Source organism: Notamacropus eugenii, chromosome 3 (genome assembly GCF_028372415.1).
Source record: "Notamacropus eugenii isolate mMacEug1 chromosome 3, mMacEug1.pri_v2, whole genome shotgun sequence".
Taxonomy (NCBI): Eukaryota; Metazoa; Chordata; class Mammalia; order Diprotodontia; family Macropodidae; genus Notamacropus; species Notamacropus eugenii.
In genome coordinates, this window is record NC_092874.1 from 37,287,600 (window position 1) to 37,308,399 (window position 20,800).

General features: G+C 45.1%; 1 protein-coding gene across 2 annotated transcripts in view; it reads right to left on the bottom strand.

Annotated features, from left to right (window-relative positions):
• The window catches only part of PLCL2 (phospholipase C like 2), a 318,760-nt gene that overhangs the window by 223,846 nt on the left and 74,114 nt on the right, over positions 1–20,800 (bottom strand). The window contains exons 1-2 of one of the 2 annotated variants that reach the window (XM_072651236.1): positions 5,749–6,011; positions 4,287–4,780 (exon numbers count right to left, since the gene is read on the bottom strand). In XM_072651236.1, coding sequence (XP_072507337.1) covers positions 4,287–4,610 — 324 coding nt within the window. In that variant the 5' untranslated portion in view covers positions 4,611–4,780; positions 5,749–6,011. Of the gene's footprint in view, positions 1–4,286; positions 4,781–5,748; positions 6,012–20,800 lie in introns of those variants that run through there. The other variant, XM_072651235.1, reaches the window with a different exon arrangement.

Below are 20,800 nucleotides of genomic sequence, written 5' to 3' on the forward strand. Positions count from 1 at the left end.
CCCTTTGTCAGATGTTTCTGCTACTTAACAGTATCTCCCTGTCTTCTGCCAAGCAATCAATCAACAAACATTTATGAAGCTCCTACTGCGTGTCAAGCACTGTGCTAAGTCCTAGGGATCAATAAGAGCATTGCCCTGTCCTCAAGGAGCTTACAATATAATGGGGAAGCCAAAATGAAAACAAACATAGAGAATTTCTCATTTGGTTTCAGTCCTATTTTATATCATTCTCTATTCATGGATTCACAGCACAGCTGAGAGACTGGCCGTTGGCTGAAATGAACATTCTATCTCTTATCTTCGTCTTCCTATGGGTTGTGTGTCTTGCCTGGAATGGACCTTCTCACTACCTTCCAGAATCTTTAGATTTCTCTAAGTCTGTACAGGGGCTACTTCCTCCATGAAGCCCCTACCTTCTCAAACGATCTTATATTTGCCTACATCGAATCAGCAGGATCTAGACTCCTTAAAGGAAAGGACTATCCCAGCACTGTTTGGTTTTTGCATGTTTGCACCAAAGTCTTATGTCTTATATACACTTAGTATGTGTTTGAATTGGATTTCAATGAATTCTTTTACTTCTAGTCTGTGTTTTACAACTTGAGTACTGACTCTGCCTACCACATTCTCCAACCCCATCTCCCCAATTCTCAGAAGGTCCTCTAATATTTCAAGGAAGTCAAGAAAATGGAAGCTTTGAGGATAGGCAAGGATGATTAGCATCACTTCAGACAAGCCCACGCTGACTTCTTTTTTTACTGAGTCACCTTCTGCTCCACAATGCACTCCCAAGTAGAGAAAGCACTTATCCTGGAGTCAAGAAGACCTAAGTTGAAATCCTGCCTCAGATACTTCTTTGCTGTGTGACCCGGGGCAAATCACTTAACCTCTGTTTGCCTTACAGTTTGGACTGTAAAATGGGGGAAAGAAAGGCATCTACCTCTCAGGACTGCCATGAGGATCCAATGAGACACTACTTACTTTGTCAACTTTCACCCCATCATTTTCTGCTTATGTGACCTTGGACAAGCTGGGCCTCAGTTTTCCTTTTCTGTAAGATAAGAAGTCAGACTAGATGCTCTCCAGGATCTTGCCTAGCTTTCATCTCTGCTTCTATGTGATGACAGCTTCTTTCTTTTTTTAATATTGGGATATTTCCTTAACGAACTTTCACTTAAAGCCATTGTATTTCAAAAATGTTCGCTTTTCATTCCATTTCCATGAAGTGTTTCCAGATTTTTTTCTTAGGAAAGTAACTTCCTAAAATGCTAATCCTACAAGCTGTATCTTGACTACCACACAAAAGAAATCAGCAAATAAGTCATTTCAACCATAGGCAGCTACTTTGCTATTAACTCCTTGGCCTCTGTGGCTTCATTTACTTATTCATTCAACATGCATTTTTACTAAGTGTTTATCTGCCAGTAAACACCGTTCGAGGTGCCAGAGAGGCAAAGACAAAAAACTGAAACAGTCCCTACCCTCAAGGGGCTTACATGCTATTAAAGCAGAATCAACATGAACCCAGAGAAGAAAATAAAATACATATGAAGTAGATACAAAAGAATTTCCAGAAGAAGGGAAGGGACTAGCAAATCAGGGGATCAGATGAGGCCTCCTGTGGGATGTTACTCTGGAGTTGAGTCCTGATGGAAAGTAGGAGTGATTCTAGATGGCAGAGAAGAGGGAATACATTCCTAGCATGAGGAATGATCAGTATATAAAGCCAGAAGACTGGAGTTGGAGATTCAAGAACAGAGCCAGGTAAAGCCATTTTGGTTGAAAAGTGGCATACATGAAGGAGAGTAATGTGCAGTAAGCCTGAAAAGGCAGTTTTTAAATGCCACAAGGATTACACATTATCCTAGAGGTAAATGGAAGCCAATGGAGCTTCCTGAATTGGGGGGGGGAGGGGGCGGGGGCGGGTAACATCGTCAGACCTATGCTTTATGACAATCAGTTTGGGAGCTGTGTAATTGGATGAATGGCAAAGGGAAGAGACTGGAGGCAAAAGAACCATTGCATTAGTCTAAACAAAAGATGATGAGGCACTGGATGAGGGAGGCTATAATGTGAGTGGAGAGAAGGGGAGGTATTTTGCAGATATTATAGAATGACCACCATCAAGGTTTGTTAATCAGGATATAGAGGAAGACGACAAAGGAAGAAGCAGGATGGAGTCCTGTCAAAGAGCCCAATCACCAACTGGAAAGATGGTGGTGCCCATTATAGGAATGGGGAGTTTTGAAAGGGGGAGGGCTTATTATACATCAAGGCAACAATATTCATGATTTTTATGGGGTTTTTTATCCAAATTTCATTAAAAAAGGAGAAAAAGAAGGATCATAGGATTGCAGGATCATACAATTAAATGGGATGAATTACAAAATTATTTTTAGAATAACTTGATTAACAGATATAACGGAGCCCTTATCCCAAAATGAGTGTTTATTTTGAAATGAAATCATCCTTTTCGACTGTGCTGCCTGGGTCATGACTTCAGATGTCATTTCTGACAAGATCCCCAGCCCACAAATCCAAATCATATGACAACTATTTTCATAATCTCCCACAAATGCAAAAGTACCATTCATTGATATTTTAACTTAAATGCAGCTCAAATATCCAGTTGGGATAGCACAAATTTAATCCTACAGTAAGGGTGGATTCCAAAGGACACAAATTTTGTAATTTAAAAAAAAAACACTCACCTACAAACAATATCAAACAGCATCCCAAAACAATTTGCAAAGGAAAATCGAACAATAAAGTAGGCTAGCAACTTGTTTGTATCTTCGAGTCAAATCTCACTAATGTAAATACCACAGACAAAAATAAAACAACAAATCTCAGCCACAAATATTTGACAACCAATAAAAATAACTCAAATTACTCAATCAATGTTATTGATCTGTATGCATGAGGGAAAGCAATAGCTATCACTCCAATCAACTTCCATGGAACCATCCACGAGTAAAAATGCCAGAGAAAAGCTCTCTGAACCATCAAAAACAGAGTTTGGTGTCTCCCTCCAACTCCAAAGTATATGCCTCCCATAGTTAGGGCCCACGGTCTCCTTTGTACCCTTCACCCAAACAGATGACACAGCGAAAATCAGTTTCACGACCGCCTGCCACATGTAGTTGTCACTGCGGTCAGTTTCCCGGGACCCTTGTAAAAGTCCCCATGTGGGTTGGAAACACTTGGAAGATGTTCTGCAGGCCCGGCTCCACCGAAAATCTCACCCTTGGTGAATTCAGCTCTCTCTGAGTTGGGTTGTTTTCTCCCCACTAGGACCACCCCCAACCCCCAGCGCACCTCCTGCCTCTCTCATTTTATCAGCAGCTAACAATAAGCACTATTTCAGCGACTGGAAGGATGGCTGAAGCGCTTGTTAACGATATTTCACTGCTGGCCGTCCTTGTAATTCCCCTTGATATTCAGAAACTGAGATCCTCATCTTTTCAACACAACTTTGAAAAGCTCTTGCCCTTATCGCAACCCATCATCTGGGGTTTTTTCCCCCTTCCTTGCTTTGTAGCATTAGACACACTTATTTTTACATCGCGCACCCGAAATGGAAAATTAAACTGAAACCATAACAAAGCGAAGAGCTGTTAACAGTACTTTTTTAAAAGCAAAAAATACATCTCTGCCCTCTCCCTTCCTCAACCAAAACAACAGTGTCGCTTTGCTTCTCTTTCCTTTAAATCCATGTTAAAGGCAAAAAGAAAACCAAAAAAAGAACTGAAGGCCTCAACTCTCTCTAGACAGGTTAGCTGTAATCCTCTGGATTCTGGGAAGAGGAATTCTATTCCCAAAACCTACTCCTCTCTTCCTGTGATTTAGTGATCAGGGACCCCTTTCCTAGAAGCAACTAGTAAGCACAACAAATCATCCCTAACCTCTCCCCTTCCTCCCCAGCAAGACGGGCTCCAGGGGCCAGCTTTCACATGATCCCTGAAAACGCCACGGAAAACCTTCTGGGTCTCTGTCAGCTGGCCCGGACCGGCCTGCCAGGCAGCACACAGGAAGGAGTCCCATAGGGACAGGTGCAGGCCACGACCCCTGGTACCAGGGGACACGGTGCCCCCCCAGGCTGGTGCCAGCCTTCACAAGGGGCTGCCCCAGCTGCCCCTCTGGGCCCTTCCTGCACTGGGAGACCCCCATCCAGCTCAAGCATTCGTTCTGTGGCCGGTCCTGCTCTCTGCCTTCTGCCCACCGAGGGGAGTTGTCCTCCCTGCCCCGTCTCGGTGCGGGGCCGAGGCTGCCCTCGTGCTACTCACCTTGATGATGCTGCTTCTGCGGGGGATGCCCCCCGGCTTGCTGTCCCGCACCCCGGCCGGGGCCCCCGGGGTGGGGTGGTTTCCCCGAGCAGGGCTGATGGGCTTCCCGGTCCTGGGGTCCTCCCCTAGCACCCCCAGGGTGCAGTCTCCGTTGGAAACCCCAGCGGTGTCGTAGCGCGCTCTCCCCGAGCTGACGCCGCCGTCCCCACCTCCGCCTCCGCCGTCTCCTTCTCCTGCCTTAAAGGCCACCTTGGCAAGGACAGGTCCCGGGGAGGCCGGCAGGCCCCCGCCGCTGCCCGCGGCCCCCCGCTGCAGGTCGGCCATCCGTGCCCTCGGGCGGCGGCCCGGCGTCAGGGCTCCCCGGCTGCTCGGGCGGCCTCGGCCCCTCCTCCCCCGGCCGCCGCTTCTGCAGCTTCTTCCGCTTTTCTTTTTAATTTGGACTGAAAATGTGTGTGTTTTCGGGGCTGCCTCCCGCGGAGCTACCGACCCGGAGGCTGGAAAAAGGGAAAGAGAAAAGAAAATGCCTTCATCGCTGAGGGCTCTCTGCACCTGGGAGGCAAACCCGTCCCTACGCCCACGGTCCGGACGGACTGACGGACGCGCATCCCCGGCCGCGGCCTCCGAAACAGGCTGCCCGGCCCGCGCCCCGCCCCGCCCCCCAGGGGGTCTCCCCGGGCACCCCGAGAGCCCAGCGCTCGCACCTCGGGTGCGCTGCCCCCCTCTCCCAAGCCTGTAGCCCCCCTTTCTGCAGACAGGCCCCCCAGCGGCCCCGCCGGGGCTGGGGTCTCCCCATCCAGGGGATGCCGAAGCAGAGGCCGCCCCCCGACCTTCCACACCCCGGGTCCCGGGGCTCCCCCGACCCCGACCTGGGCTGCCCGGCCCGGGAGTTCGCTCAGCGCGCGGACCGCCGCAGGGCGCCCGGCCTCGGTGGCGTCCGTGTGCGGACACGCAAGGTCGGGGTGCGGGCGCGGGGCCGCGGGGTCTGGGGGTGCCAGCCCTCGCTGCCTCCCGGACGCGTCTCTCCAGACTCTTCGCTGCCCCCTGCAGCCACGACGCAGTCCCGGCCCCGGGCGGGCGGGCAGACAGACAGACAGACGGACGGACGGCAGCGCGCCTCCGTCCCGGGCTCCTCATCCCTCCCCAGCTCCGCCGGGGTCCCGCCGCTGCCCCGGGCCTTGCCCCCCAGCCGCCTCCCGCCCCGCTCGCCCTCTCGCTCCGTCCCACCCCATCCATCCCCCGGCCCCCAGCCCGTGCCCGGGCACCCCTTCCCTTCAGCCCCCGCAGCCGGCCCGCCCCCGTGCTCCTCCCTCCCTGCTCCATCCCTCCATCCAGGCATCCCCGGGCTCCGCACACCCACCTTTCCCCTCGCTGCCTCCTCCCTCCATCCCTCCTGCCCCCGGCCTCGCCCTCCCCTCAGCCCCCGGCCCCCGGCAGTCACGACCCCCGAGTCCCCCGCACCCACCTGGGGGCCGCCGCGCTCTCCCGGCCGGCGCTCGGGGTCTCGGGCGTCCCTCCCCTTCCTCCCGGCCGCCGCCGCCGCCGCTGTCCCCGAAGCCGGATGCACAGAGCCCGGCTCATCGGGCCGCGGCCCGCGGCTGCTCCCCCGTCCTCCGCCTTCCTCGGGCTCCCTCCGGGGCGGGGGCGGGCGCGGGCGGCAGCCCCGGGAGCAGCGGCAGCCCCAGGAGGAGCAGCAGCAGCGGCCGCCGCGGCCCGAGCCCACCCGCCCGCCTCCCGAGCCGGGACGCTCTGCGCCCGCCCGCCCGCCGGCCGCCGGTCCGCCCCGCCTCGGGCCCTCCCCCCTTCCTTCCTCCCTCCCTCCCCGGCCCCCCCCACCTCCCCTCCTCCTCGCTCCCCTCCCCTCCAGGGGCACCGCCCCTTCCCCGCCCCCGCCCCCCTCAGCCGCAGCTGCCAATCACACAGCGCGGGCGGCGCAACGACGGCGCCCGCAGACCTCCCTCCGCCCTCCTCGCGGCGACCCGCACCCCGGGGCCGCCCCCCCCCGCCCGCCCCGCACCCCGGGCCCCCCCCCCCCCCCCGGCCCGGCCCTCCCTCCGGGCCGCGCGTCCCGGAGCCTCTCGGAGCCGCCGGCGGGGCTGGTTGCTAGGAGCCTGTCCCCGGAGGAACCCGAGCTCCCGGAGGCGCGTTGGATGCCGCGGAGGCGCACGCGAGAGCCCCCCAGAATAAGGGCCAGCTCCTCCCCGGCCTCCCCCCGACACCCTTCTCTCGGCCGCCCTCCCTTCCCCGGGCCTCGGGGGCCTCGTCTGCCCCCACCCCAAGCCCCCGGGGGCCTCGTCTGCCCCCACCCCACGCCCCCGGGGACCATCCAGGCCACGCTCGCTTCTGGCCAGTAGCTGATCCTTGTTCCCTGGAGGAGATGGGTCTGGGTCTGCCTGCGCCGGGCAGGCTGGGCAGGGTGCGGGCACGGTCCCGGGACGGAAGGACCGCTCGCCCGCCGAGGGCATAGAGCCCCAGCGAAGAGGGGGAGCAGCCAAGAGCTGCTGCGCAGAGGCCGGGGGTCCCCAGACTGGGAGCTGGCAGCGCTCGGGTAGCTGTCTCAGTAGGATGGGCTCCCTTTTCATCCTGTGTGTTCTATTTGCCCTTAAAAACACTCCGGGAGGGGTCCGTGGGCTTCAGCGGGCTCCCCAAGGGGTCCAGGACCCAGGCAGAGTTAGAACCCCCGCAGGAAGGCCAGCACGAGCGCTAACTGAAGGGGTTTTCTCCTGGGCATCTCATGCCTCTGAAGCATCGGGCAGCAGGAGCCCCACAACACCCAGGAGGCAGCTCACAGTAAGAGATGAAGATGTAGCCTGAAAAAAACCGGGTTCAAGCCTGGCCTCTGATGGGCCGGCTTTGGGGTGCTGCCCGAATCATGCGACGTCTCCATCTCTGTGGTATAAACTGCATCAGTGGAGGATTCCCCCCCCCCATTCCCTATATCAGTAAATCTCAGTTCCTGTCCCTGTCCTTACACCACTGTGTAAAGCTTCTTGCTCTGGGATTGATCATTATCAACTGTAATGTTTTAAAAAAATACTTTTGGCAGATCATAATTTAGTGTATGTGTGGTTCTGTTTCATTTCATGCTTCTCTTCCTATTACCCCTCCACCCCCTTGTTCCGGTGTTTGTGGGAATTAACCTGGTGAAACCATCTCCTGGTTACCATTGACTCAGGCTCATGAAGGGATATTCATGGGACATCTGGGAACCAGAGAGGAGAAGCAGCATGATGAAAACATTTGAGTAAAGGTCAAAAGAGAGAGAAACAAATGATTTTGTCATCAGAGCATCACAAACCACCTGGACAGAAAGAGGAAATAGGGGAGGAGTTGTGAACCATCATAAGCCTGTCACAGAGGTGTGGCAAAAGGAGGCTTCAGTTTGGAGGTAGCTAGGTGGCACAGTGGATAGAATGTTGGGTTGGTCTTACTAGCTGTGTGTTCGTCCTTCATTGCCGAAGACCATGCCATCAGAGAAATGATGACATGACTTGCCCTTGACTTTGTTTTGAGTGAGGGAGGGCTGTGCACGTCACCAGCCTCACTTCTCCTCCAGAGCCATCTGAAGCCAGTGATCCAGATACTCATCAGGATGACTGGAGATGACCCAGGATGAGGCAACTGGGGTTAAGTGACTGGTCCAAGGTCACACAGCTAGTGAGTGTCAAGTGAGGTGAGGTCCTCCTGAGTCCTGCACTGGTGCTCTATCCACTACACCACCTAGCTGCCCAGCCTTACTAGCTGTGTGACTGGGTTTGGATCAGTTTCCTCATCCATAGAATGGGGATAATAGCACCTACAATAAAGGGTCCAAATGAGAAAATGATTATAAAGTGCTTAGCACGCTGCCTGACCCACAGTAACTATCACTAGGTAAGTGCTAGTTACTATTACTGTTATCATTATTCAGATATCTATTAGAGCTCCTTCTCTCTGCTAAAAGCAGAATATCTAAAAACTTTTTTTTTACTTGCCTTAGTGATCATAGCATTCTTCAAAGGTAGAGAAGCCAATGAGGGAAACATTTGGGTTTGTGTTTTTTTTTGTTTCTGGATCTGATCCTCACCAACAGGAAGGAACTGGCTGCTGGGGTGGAAATGATGGGAATCCTGGGAAGGCAGTGACGCCAACTCCATGTTCATGTTTGTGACAGAGAAGTAATCTAGGCACAGTCTGACAAGCATCCTAGATTTCAGTAAAGCAAATTTCAAAAGGTTCAGGAAGAAAATAGGAAAGATCCCAAGGAGCAAAATGCTTCAGGGAAAGTCAGCCCAGGAGGGATGGGAGAGTGAAATCCAGAAGAAATAAAGGGAATTAATTCCTATAATGGGGTTTGTCTAAACTAAAGTGACCAATGTGGATGCCCAGGGAACTCACCACCAACACAGATTTTCAAGAGAAATGTACAGAAGCAAGTCAGGTAGCAGAGGATGAATGGAAGGGAAAGGTACAGTCCTGTAAGAATACTGTCAGGAATGCTAAAGTTCAGCATGACTGATCTATGCTTACTGAAGGAAACTAAGGACAACAAAAAAAGGGGTTTTAAAGCTATACTTACAGAAAGAGGAAGATGAAAAAAGAGATAGGACCTTTGGTGAGGGGAGGATCTAGGGGGAAAGGAGACCTGACAACAAAAAGAAAAAAGAACTACTCAAATCTTAATTCTGGGGTTTTTTTCTGCAAAGGGCTTTTTTTTCTTTTTTCTTATTTCATTCTTGTAGAGAAGATGGGGGAAAATGGGTTAGATGATAATATAATCCAAAGGTTTCAGAACTGGTTGGACAGTCAGATGGCGAGTGGTTTTTCATAATTTAAAGCCAATGTAGCAGGAAGTCTCCAGTGGAGTACTCCAGGGATCTGTGCTTTGAGAGGTCTGATATTTTTATTAATGACTTGGATAAAGATATAGATAGTATCCTCAGCAAATTTACAAATGGCATGAAGCTAGGATAGAAAGCCAAATACACTGAAAGACAGTAGGCAAAAAAATAAATAAATCTTGACAGTTCAGAGTATTGGGCTAAAGACATTCAGTCATATTTATTCACTCCTGTTTATCCACACAATCTATGGTTTCAGAGGGGACAAATTCATAAGCATAAGATGGAAGAGGTATATTAGATAGTACCTGTCCTGAAAAAGATCTGAGGATTTTAGTGGGTTGCAAGTTTAATAGGAGTCATTAGTGTGAGTCATCAGCCAGGAAAACTCATTTTATCTCAGACTGCACTGAGGGAGGCACAGCTTCTAGGAACAGAGAAGTAGTCAAGTCAAGTCAAGTCAATGAGCATTTATGGTACTAATCACCAGAAATGCAAAGGCAAAAAACCAGTCCAAGCTCTCAAGGAACTCACAATCTAAAGGACTGCCTCGCCATACTTTGTCTTCCTGAGATCTCTCCTGGAGTTCTGTGTTCAGGACTGGGGAGCATTCAGAGGAGAGAAACCAAGATGGTGGAGGGTCTTGAGTCTACATCCTATGAGATAAGTTGGAGGAACTGAACATGAAAAAAGAATTGGAGAGGTGATGGTGGAGGTGATAAAGAATACAATGACCGTTTTCAAGCATTTGAAAGATTACCTGATGGAGAAGATAATAGATTCATTCAGTTTGACCCCATAAGGCAGAATCAGGAGCTATGGAATGGGCCAAGTCACAAAGAGGAACATTTCCACTTGATGTCAGGAAAGCTTCCCAACAAATACATCTATCCAAAAGTGAAATGGTCCTTGGAAAGGCGGTGCTTCCCTCAACCTAGATGACTTTAAGCACAGGCCAAATGGCCCCTTTTTAAGTATGTTGTGTTTAAGTTGGACTATATAACTACTTTGGTGTCTCCCATCCCACTCAGATTCTGTGATCCTTACTGCCTTCTCTTCTATACTTTCTTCATTCATATGTAGTCAGATGATGCCAAGGTGGATAGAAAGGGAACAGGAGAATATTTAGGGTCCTTTGAGTAGTCCTTTGCTACTTCTGGGCCAACTACATAAAAAGTCTGTCATAAACTTTCCAAGTGGACTTTGTCTTCAAGTAATGTGTAGGTGTGCCTCTCATTTCAGAATGAACTTGGTCTCTTACATTAGCAAAAGAGCTAATGCAAATGTTAAGAGTTTCATTTGTCAAATCACATTTCTGCTTTGTTTTATTTCCACAAGTTTCCTAATGTAAAAAAAAACACCAGATTTTAATCTTTCAGATTTTTTTTCATAAGGTCAACACTCCATTCATCTATTTTTCCACTAAAATGAATACCTATCTTACTATCTACCCTGAACAGATCAAGGGAGACTTCGTTGAAATAAAGTTGGCATTTAAATTAAAATGTTTCCCAAAGCATCTTGGCAGACCTGTAACTAATGATGCCAGAAGCCAGAGGGCTATGCCAGATTCCTTTGATTATTCCCCATAAGTGCTTGTCTCCTACATCTCCCTGGTCAGAATCCTGCTGATGTTTTAAGTGTGTTTTTTCATCAAATGAACAGCAAAGAGTGTAGGTACTCTTTCTCTGAATGTGGGGCCAGGAAGCTGCATGTTCATTCCCCCATGTCTAAAGCTAGACACTTGGCACGGGAAACCACCCCCAATCAATGTCTCAGTATCTAAGTTCACATCCTTAATCACATAGGACAGTATATGTAATCATTTCTTCCTCTTTAATGCACTTTTTTCTCCCAGATTCCTCTGCGAGTCTTTCCTATTCTGCTTCATTAAATGCTTTTATTGAATAAGTTTTAACATCATTGACTATAGAACTGTCTTACTAAAATGTGTTTTCTTGGCATTTGAAATTGTATAGAAGTTAGATTTGGGGAGAAATTCACAAAATACTAGTCATTATTCTGCCAAGCCTAGGATTTTCTTGTAACAGAATGTCTAAAAATAATGTTCAGAGAAATTTTCAGGGCAGCAAGAGAAGTGAGATACTATATTATTATTCACAACAATAATAAAAATGTTCATTGACATTTGTGCTGAAAATTTTGGGATGCGTTTCCCAAACAGCATGGCACGATGGAATGGACACTAGATTTGGAATTAGAGGACTCAAAATCCTGGTTCTGCCACTTACCTTGACATTCAGCCACTTAGTACCTGTGGATCTCAGTTTTCACATCTGTAAAATGGGGCTGAACTAGATGATCTCCAAAGTCCCTTCCAGTGACAAATCTATGATCTTATAATTCTATAATGTACTTTTCAGCCTCACAACAATTATTCAAGATAGGTTTCCCAAGCATAATTATACCCATTTTACAGATGAAAAAAACTGAGGTTCAGTTAAATTACTGACCCATAGCTACTCAGTGAAAATCAGACTTTCTGTCTCCAATCCTATAACTTTATCCCCTACATTCCTGGAACCTGCTGCTGTTTATTTATTTCACTCATAACTTCTATTGGTCACATTTGGATGAATAATTCCTTTTTCTTATCTCTTGGACAACATCTCTAAAATGTTGGTAGTCTCACTCCTGTTTATCCATACAATCTACGATTTCCTTTCTTTGTTTCCTACTTATCCTGTGGATAGCTTGTTTGTATATAGTTATTTGCATCTTATCTCCCCCATTAGACTGTCTTTTACCTCTCTTGGAATTCTCATTGCTTAGCACAGTGCATGGCACACGATAGGTGCTTAATCAATGGTTATTAACTGACCAGTTATCCTTTCCTCATAATTGAAGTCCTCCATCATTTCTAACATCATTCTCCAAACCCTCTCTTGGTGGAATTTTAATGAGATGCTGCACCCAAGCATAGTATCATTGAGGTCATGTGAAGAGACGATCTCTACTCCCTGATCCTTAATCAGATGTTCTCCATGTCTCCCTAAAATAACATGTTCTCTGTTTACTGACACTTGCAACTCTGCATATTCATTACTAGGACTATATCTGCCTGTTCCAACATTATGACTTTCCAAGTCTTTCTGACTCACTGAGCATTCAGGTCTTAGATTCCCCTCCTCTCTCCCCTGGTGTATTATAATAATACTCATTCTTCCAGCTATATCCTTATTTTGTTTATTTCTCATTTGTCTTAAAGGCATATTTCTGTCTTTAAGCCTTCGAGTTGGGTTGCTGTAATGAGCTTAATTTTTCATTTCTGGAAGATTAGCTAGAGTGAAAAAGCAGACAATCAGATGGTTTCAGAATAGGGACTGGTTATATCAACTCACTAGTCTTCCCTGGCTACCCATTGAATCTAGAGTTGTTTTTTCATCTTTGAGCTTCCTATGGTTTATAACCTGATTATTCTATCATCCTCAGCAATCAACCAACAAGTATTTATGAAGCTCTTCTCTATGCCAGGCACTGTGCTAAACTCTAGGGATACAAAAAAAAAAAAAAGGCAAAAACATTTCCTTCCCTCAAGGAGCTCATAGTCTAATGGGGAGACAGTGTGTAAATAGCTATGTATGTACAAGACGTAGACAGGGGAGGTGGGAGAGAATCTCAGAGCAGGAGACAGCATGTAAATAAGAAGATATACACAAGATACATACTGAGGTTGTGGGAGGTAATCTCAGAGGGAATGGCACCAGCAGCTGGGAAAATATTTAGACATTGGCTTCCTTCCTAGGCAGCAGAGAGATATGCCAGTGGTTTTCAGTATCGTATTGAATCAAAGTAGAATATTGGCATTAGAAGGACAGCTCTTTGTTTCAGGGAGAAGTTTGGAGTTATTAAAGGAGCTTTGTAATTTCCCAAAGTCAATCCAGCTTGTCTGGAGGCAAGTCATGGAGCTCATCAGTATATGAAGAATTAAAAATGAGAGCAAAGGAGAGGCAAGTGATGGGTGTGAGCATGCTATAATACACAACATGGAAGGAACTACAGAGAAGAACCAGAGTGAAGGATGTTATTGGAGAAATGGATGATCAAAAAGGAAGATGGCTTGATTATGGGGCCAGAGTAAAGGATGGCCTGAGGATAGTCTGTGTGCTCCACTAGCATCCATAAAACATCAAGGGAAATTGAAGAAAGTTCCCAGAACATTGGGTGGTTGCCCTGTGGTGAACTCATGGGAGGATATGACCAAGAATGGCTAAATAGGAAACATTTAAATTAACAAGATTATAGATCTATTTGAGTATCATGGAAAGCCAAGATTGAGTTAAGCATTATTGAAGGTCAGGTGAAAGAGTGTTTTTAGGTAAGGGTCTTTTTAAAATTTTTAGTTCTTTCTCCAGGTATGACAAGTCCAACAATCAATCAATCAATCAACAGGACTTATTAAGCACTTACTATGTACCAGATGCTGTGTCAGTCCTTGTGGTACAAAGAATGAAACAATCCCTTCATGTAGGGAGCTTACATTCTATTGGAGGAGATAACAAGTAAGTACATATATAAATAGAGAATAAAAATAAATAAATACAAATATGTACAAAATAGTTAAATACAAGGTAATCTGAGGAGGGCACTAGCATTTGGGGAGATCAGGAAAGGTTTAATGAAGAAGATGGCACCCAAAGTGCTTCTTAAAAGAGAATGAGGCTGCTAGGAAGCAGAGGTAAGGAGGGAGTGCATTCCAGGCATGGGGAATGGTCAATGAAAAGACACAGAGATGGAGGATGGAGTGTCCAGTGAGAGGAACAGAGAGAAGGCCAGTTTGATTGGATCCCGGAGTGAAGGAAGGGGAGGAATGTCCATGGAGGAAACAAAGATAGAATAGGGCAGGTTGGGTAGGGGTTTACAAGGTAAGCAAATGAATTTATAGTTGGTCCTAGAGGCAATAAAGAGTCACCTGAGTAAGACTAAGTAGGGGCGTCAGGTGGTCAGATCTGTGTACTTGGGGAAAATTCCTTTGACAGCAGTGTGTACCTTGGACTGAGAGGATTCTCCATGATACCTGACTGGACTATAGATGTAGAGCTGGAATAGACCTTAAAGGTCATCCAATCCAAACCCTTCATTGTTATGAGAAAAAAGACTTGCATATATATATGTATATGCATGCACATGCATATTTACACACATATACATGTATACACACACATATATGAGTATGTGTGTATGTATGCATGCATTGGTTAGCATCACCTAGGTAGTAAATGGGGGGATTTGAACCCAGTTCTTTTGGAGTCCCAATCCAGGGATCTGTCTACTGCACCATGTTGCCTCTTCTATTTACCTTTTAATATTTACCCATATATTATAAATGAGTTGAAGAGGCTTCTTGGGAGGTGTATCAACTCCCTCTTTTCAGCTTCTGGGACACCATGTTAGGTGGGACTGTTAACCATTTTTTCTCTCTTCTTCCCTAGGTGGCTAAAGTCCTAGAAAGTTACACACACTTGCATCTCCAAAGCCCCCCCACTTCACTCTTCAACCCTGGGGTCTCTTTCAGCTCTAGGTCTGTGATACTCTGGTTCCTTCAACTCTCTTTGTAATTCTTACCTCTCTATGAAACTGATATGATGATGATAGTGGTGATAACAATAATGAAGCTAGTATTTCTCTAGCATGTACTGTGTGCCAGGGGGCAGTTAGGGGGCACAGTGGATAAATCACTGAGCTCAGGATCAGGAAGAGTCCTCATCCTGAGTTCAAATCTGGCCTCAGACACTTCCTAGCTGTGTGACCCTGGGCAAGTCACTTCACCCTGTTTGCCTCAGTTTCCTCCTCTAGAAAATGGACTGGAGAAGGAAACGGCAAACCACTCCAGTATGTCTGCCAAGAAGACCCCAAATGCAGTCATGACTAGTCAGACATGACTGAAAAGAATAAGCAGCAACAATTGTGTGCCAGGCACTAAGCTAACTAAGCATTATCTCCTTTAATCTTTACAAAAACCCTGGGAGGTAGGTACTATTATTATTCCCAATTGAGGAAACTGAGGCAGAGAGGTTAAGTAACTTGCCTAGGGTCACAGAACTAGGAAGTTCCTAAGGCTGGATTAGAACTCAGGTCTTCCAGGTTAAAGACCTGGAGCTCTAGTCACTTCCCCATATTACCTACCTCAAGCTGATCTCCCCAGGGTCACCAGTGAACTCTCCATTGCATAATAAAGCAGGCGGAAACAAAAAGCTGTGTGAGGTCCTGGGCAGGGCTTGAGGGAGGGACAGAGAAGGGACTTCAGGGGACCAAAAAAAAAAAAAGGCTTCCTGGAAGAGCTGGGGACATTTGAGCTGCATTTTAAAGAACAAGTCAACAAACTGGTATGAAGTAACACAAGGGAGGGATAGAGCAGATGAAGAGGACATCGTATTAATGCTATATGATTTCCTCTTTATACACTAGTATTGTTGTTCAGTCATTTTCAGTTGTATCTAACTCTTCATGAGCCCATTTGGAGTTTTCTTGGCGAAAATACTGGAGCAGTTTGCCATTTTCTTCTCCAGCTCATCTTACAGTTAAGGAAACTGAGGCAAACAGGGTGAAGTTTCTTGCCCAGGGTAACACAGCTAGTAAGTGTCTGAGGCGGGATTTGAACTCAGAAAGATGGGTCTTTCTTACTCCAGGCCCAGCGCTCTATGCTCTATGGTGCCTCCCAGTTGCTAATCCTATCAGTGTGCTACCAGAGATGCTTGCTGTGGTTACTTCTAGATTCTTCCTTCTTTTATCCCATGTCTCTCCCACTATTTTATCATAATACAGACTAGCCTCATTTAGAAGTCTTCTCTGACATCAAGGTTACATTTATCTTTTATCAACAAAACAAACAAAACGCTGTCTTCTTGTGCTTTGTAAAGACAAATGCGTGTGTAACATTATCTCTGTGTTAATTCATTCCCTTAATGTGGAGCAACCACAAAGGAAGACTTCCATTTCTCACCGGTTATAAGACAAAGAGCAGAGGACTTTTTCTCTTCGCAGGGTCCTCATTGCAACACCTAGCCTCGTCAGTTTCCAAAGCAAGTTTTGTCAAAAGCCAGCGTCTTCAGAATTTCCTATTTCAACAAGTCTCTCATATTCTACCTGTCCACCAAGAACAGATTTTTAAAATTAGTTCAAAGTGCCTGCCATTTTGTAATTATTATCTACTTATTCATCTACTGAATTATTAGTATTTTCTCCAAAGGTTCTTCTCTACCCCTTTCTCCAGTGAATTTTGAACAATATTAAGGAGAATGTGACGTTTACATAGAGTTTTAAAGTCTACACGGTGAAAAGTCCTCTTTGCTCTGATTTCCTCATTCTGTTTATTCTTTGGCTTGGATCTAATAAGAAAATAACATAAATGAAAGCACTTGTCAACAGGAAGTCACTAGGCAAATGTAAGGTACAATTCTCTTTTCTTCTTTCAGACATTAATTGATGAATTTAATTTACTTAACCAGCATTTCTTGACTTCATACTCTAGGTACAGTACCATATTTTATTCCCATGGTACATGCAAGAAAAAAATAAGATGTCAAACTCTGCCTTATAATTTAGTTGGGAATTTGAATCTAACATGCACCAAGTGAGGGAAGGGGACACTGAAAACAAATTCTGCCCATTTCTCGGATTGACTCAGGACCAACCTTAGAAGAGAGTATTAATTCAGCATCAGGTAAGTTCCCCGAACAAGATAAATCTTGAGTTGGGTCCTAAAAGATGCAATGAATTTGTTGGTGGAGCTGTGATCTGGTCTAGCCATTCTGGAAAACAATTTAGAACCATCCCCCAAAGCAATTAAATTGTGCATACCCTTTGATCAGCACCACCACTACTAAGAGGTTAAAGAAAGAGGAAAAGGATGAATAAGTATTTTTTAAAAAATTGGTTTGGGTCTTGTCCTGGTCAATAAGATAAACTGAAGAAAAAAAGGTAAAAGTATTTCATTAGCACACCAATTATTAGCACACCAAGACAACAAGCGAGTTGGATGTAGCCGGCCTTGATCACTGCTTTTATAGACAAGAATAAACAACTTCCATATAAGGGCAAAAGTGTGCTGATTGGTACATGTCTCATGAAAGAGATGTTTTGAGGGTTTTTTTTGCTACTTCAACCTTTTCCCTCATGTCTAAATACAAGTGTGCAAGGGTATTTCTGGCTGCCATCTCTTGGATGCTAGCTGTGCATACACCCAAAGTTTTAAACAAGGTTTTAAACATGGAGTCATTCAGGCTAACTTTGCATCTATGTGCAAAAATATTTCTAGCAGCTCTGGTTGTGGTGGCAAAGATTTGAAAGCTGAAGAGGGTATCCGTTAATTGGGGAATAGTTGAATAAGTTATGCTGCATGAATGTGATGGAATACTACTGTGCTATATAAATAAGAAATGATGGAAGAAATGATTTCAGAGAAACCTGGGAAGACTTGTATGAACTGATGCAGAATGATGTGAGAACAATTTATATAATAATAACATTGTAAAGACAACCAACTTCGATGGGTTTAGGAATTCTGCTATTCCAAGGACAATTCATGATTCCAGAGGACTCATTACAAAACAGGCAGATAGAGAGAGGTGATGGCCTCAGTGCAGACTGAAGTATAATTTTTTTTGGACCATGGGCAAAGTGGAAATTTATTTTACTTGACTCTACAGGCATATAACAGGAGATTTGTCTTTCTTGCTCTCTTAGGTGAGGAGAGGGGAACGGATTGTAGTCAGATATCCATTAAAAAAAATAAACTTAAAAAATGAAATTTAATTTAAAAAAGAAATAATGAATTTGGATAGAAATGGTCAAAGGATAATACTGTAGGCAGAAGCAGAAGCAAAACTCTGCTTTTTGCCATCTTTACAGCAAATGATGCTAATACTAATGTTTAATCTAAAAAGGAGAAAATCGGAGTCTCATGGTATGAAGACATAGCTGCAGGAAGGTAACCATCTAATCTTAATCTCACTAAAAAAAGACAGAGAAAACTCACAAATTACAATAAGAAGGATTTAGGTTAGATATAAGGGAGGGAAAGCTACTTTGACTACTGTAGTAGAGGCATACTGGGTTGTCTGTATTATCAAGGGAAATTGTGGAATTTCCTTTCCTAAAAGTCCTGAGGAATAGAATAGATAATTATCTACCAAGAAGCCAGGACAGTCCCTGCCTAAAGGCAAAAGGTTAGAATGAATGACCATTGAGGCCTCCTGGTTCTAGGAGTATAATCAATCACAGATTTTTTTTTTAATTCTTTAAGAAGTCCCATTAGACCCATTAGAGAGAATTTTGATTTGAGAGGAATATTGTTGTTTGCTACTATGTATTTTGGAATTCCCAAACTTTCTTCCATATGCATGGATTTCTCACCGGATTTTTAAATTCCTTAACATTTCCTGTCTTGAAATTGAATTCCTTTATCAACATGTACTCCAAGTCTTCTGAATTCCAGTAGCTCCCCAAAATTGACCCATTCTCTTTGCATTCTAAATTAGCTTGCTTTTCCCACTGAGTCAAAAATGCCAGGATGTTTTCTGCCCTCTAGGGAGGTTCTCTATTTCAAAAATCTTAAAGTTGCCCTTTATCTAGAACATAGTCACTTCTGTGATGATGCTAATTTGACTCAATTTTTGTCAAAAAAAACCCAAAAAACCATTTATAAAACTCCAGAAAGGGCAATTAAAGCCTCTGAGGGATCAGAATATTTTACAGTTAGTGTATTTAAAGTATTTTGCTAATGACCTTTCTTCACTTCCAGTTCTTAGGATGGGTGCATTGCTTTTAAGAACTATTCTTCCCTAGAGAGTATCACCATCAACTTTCTTTAATTGACCCTTACAGTCTATATGAATGCTTTCCAACTCCTCTTCTTATTTCTTTAAATAAAAAAGCAACTAAGAGACAGTATAGAATGGTAGAAACAGTAGTGATTTGGGAATTAGAAGACTGGAGTTCAAATCTCTCCTCTGATATTTAATGGATTCTGTGACCAGGAGACAAATAATTTAATCACCACTCCCTACCTCCAGCCCCCCACTTCTGTTTCTTTATATGTACAATGAGGGTATAGGAGTATCTCCGAGGTTTACCCAAACTCTAAACCCTGATTTAGAGATCATAGATCCTTGGGCAATCTGGTGAAGGCTATGGCTCCACCTTCTCAAAATAATGTCATTAAACACATTGGATTACAAAGGAGACCAATTATAGTGAATATATCTATCAAAATATTTTTTAAAACAAGTACCCAGATCCCACATTAAGAATCCCTGTTCTAAATTTGTGATGTAGTTTTTATTCATATTAGCTATTAAAAATGATCCCATGAGGTTTTATCTTTCCTTTTAAAGTCAGCTTGATTCTTACTACTGCAAACCTAGGTTTTCCTAATCCCTTTTTCTTAAGATTAGTGTCTTCACACATATTTAATTGTTAATAATTTACACTGTGTGTAAGTCAATCAATCGCAAGAATTTGCCCAGTGCCTGAGCTATGGCACTGTGCTCCATCGAAGGAGAGAGCTAAGCTCAGACGTCTTACTTCTCACCTGGCTATACTACTCCACCTTGCCCCTTTAGGCAGGAAAAAGTGGGGATACTGCCCCCACATCTTTTGGGCTTTCTTTTGTGCTGTTTTGTTATTGTTGTTCAGTCCTGTCCAACATTTTGTGATCCCATTTTGGGGTTTTCTTGACAAAGATACTGGAGGGGTTTGCCATTTCCTTTGCCAGCTCATTTTACAGATAAGGAAACTGAGGTCAGTTGCTCAAGATGACACAGCTAGTCAGTTTCTTAAGCTGCATTTTAATTCAGGTCCTCATGACTCCAGAATAAGCCTTTTATCTACTAAGTTACCTACTACTTCCATTTTGCATGTGTATGTGTGTGCGTGTGTGTGTGTGTGTGTGTGTGTGTGGGTGCAGGAAAAATCCTATTCCATATCTTATGTTGGGAGGTTGACTTTTTCTAGTAACCTAAGTACCAGACTAGGAATGCATTAGCCATGAGCATGAATTCCAGCTCTGATATATTACTACATTCTCCAGAACAAGTACTCCAACAATTTGGGGGCTTCCGATTCCTCATTGTTATCATGGGGATACAAATGGTGACCAATCTCCTACAGATATTGTAGGGCAAACTATTACATAAAACTTTCATGAATGAAAATGCACTAGTGATGCTAATTATTAATAATGTAGCTCTACAAGCTTTTAAGGGCCTTCCAAAAATCATTAGGTCATCAGAAATCTTATCTGACCCATGACATCGGCACCGGCTACACCCATTGTCTAACACTGCACAGCATCATGGGATCATTTCAGAGCTGCACATGGCATTCAAGTGCCTTCAGTAATTCAACAAATTATTAACTGTCATTACATGGAAAGTGCTACTCAGGGCTATGGGGAATCTTGACAAAAAGAGGCCAGAAACCACTGCTCCTCTTGCCTGGTTATCTTGTATCCACAGTATCTAGTTTCATGCAGAATCACATGATTCAGAGCTGAAAGAGACTTTGGGGATCATTAGGATACAATACAACCAAGTACAATGAACACTGAATTTGAGATCCAAATCTGGCACTTACTACCTTTGTGACTTTGGATACATCACTTAAGCCTGGACTAGATTCCTTCTAAAGTTCCTTCTTGCTCTTAAAGCTAAGAAAAAATTCATCCCCTTCAGTTAG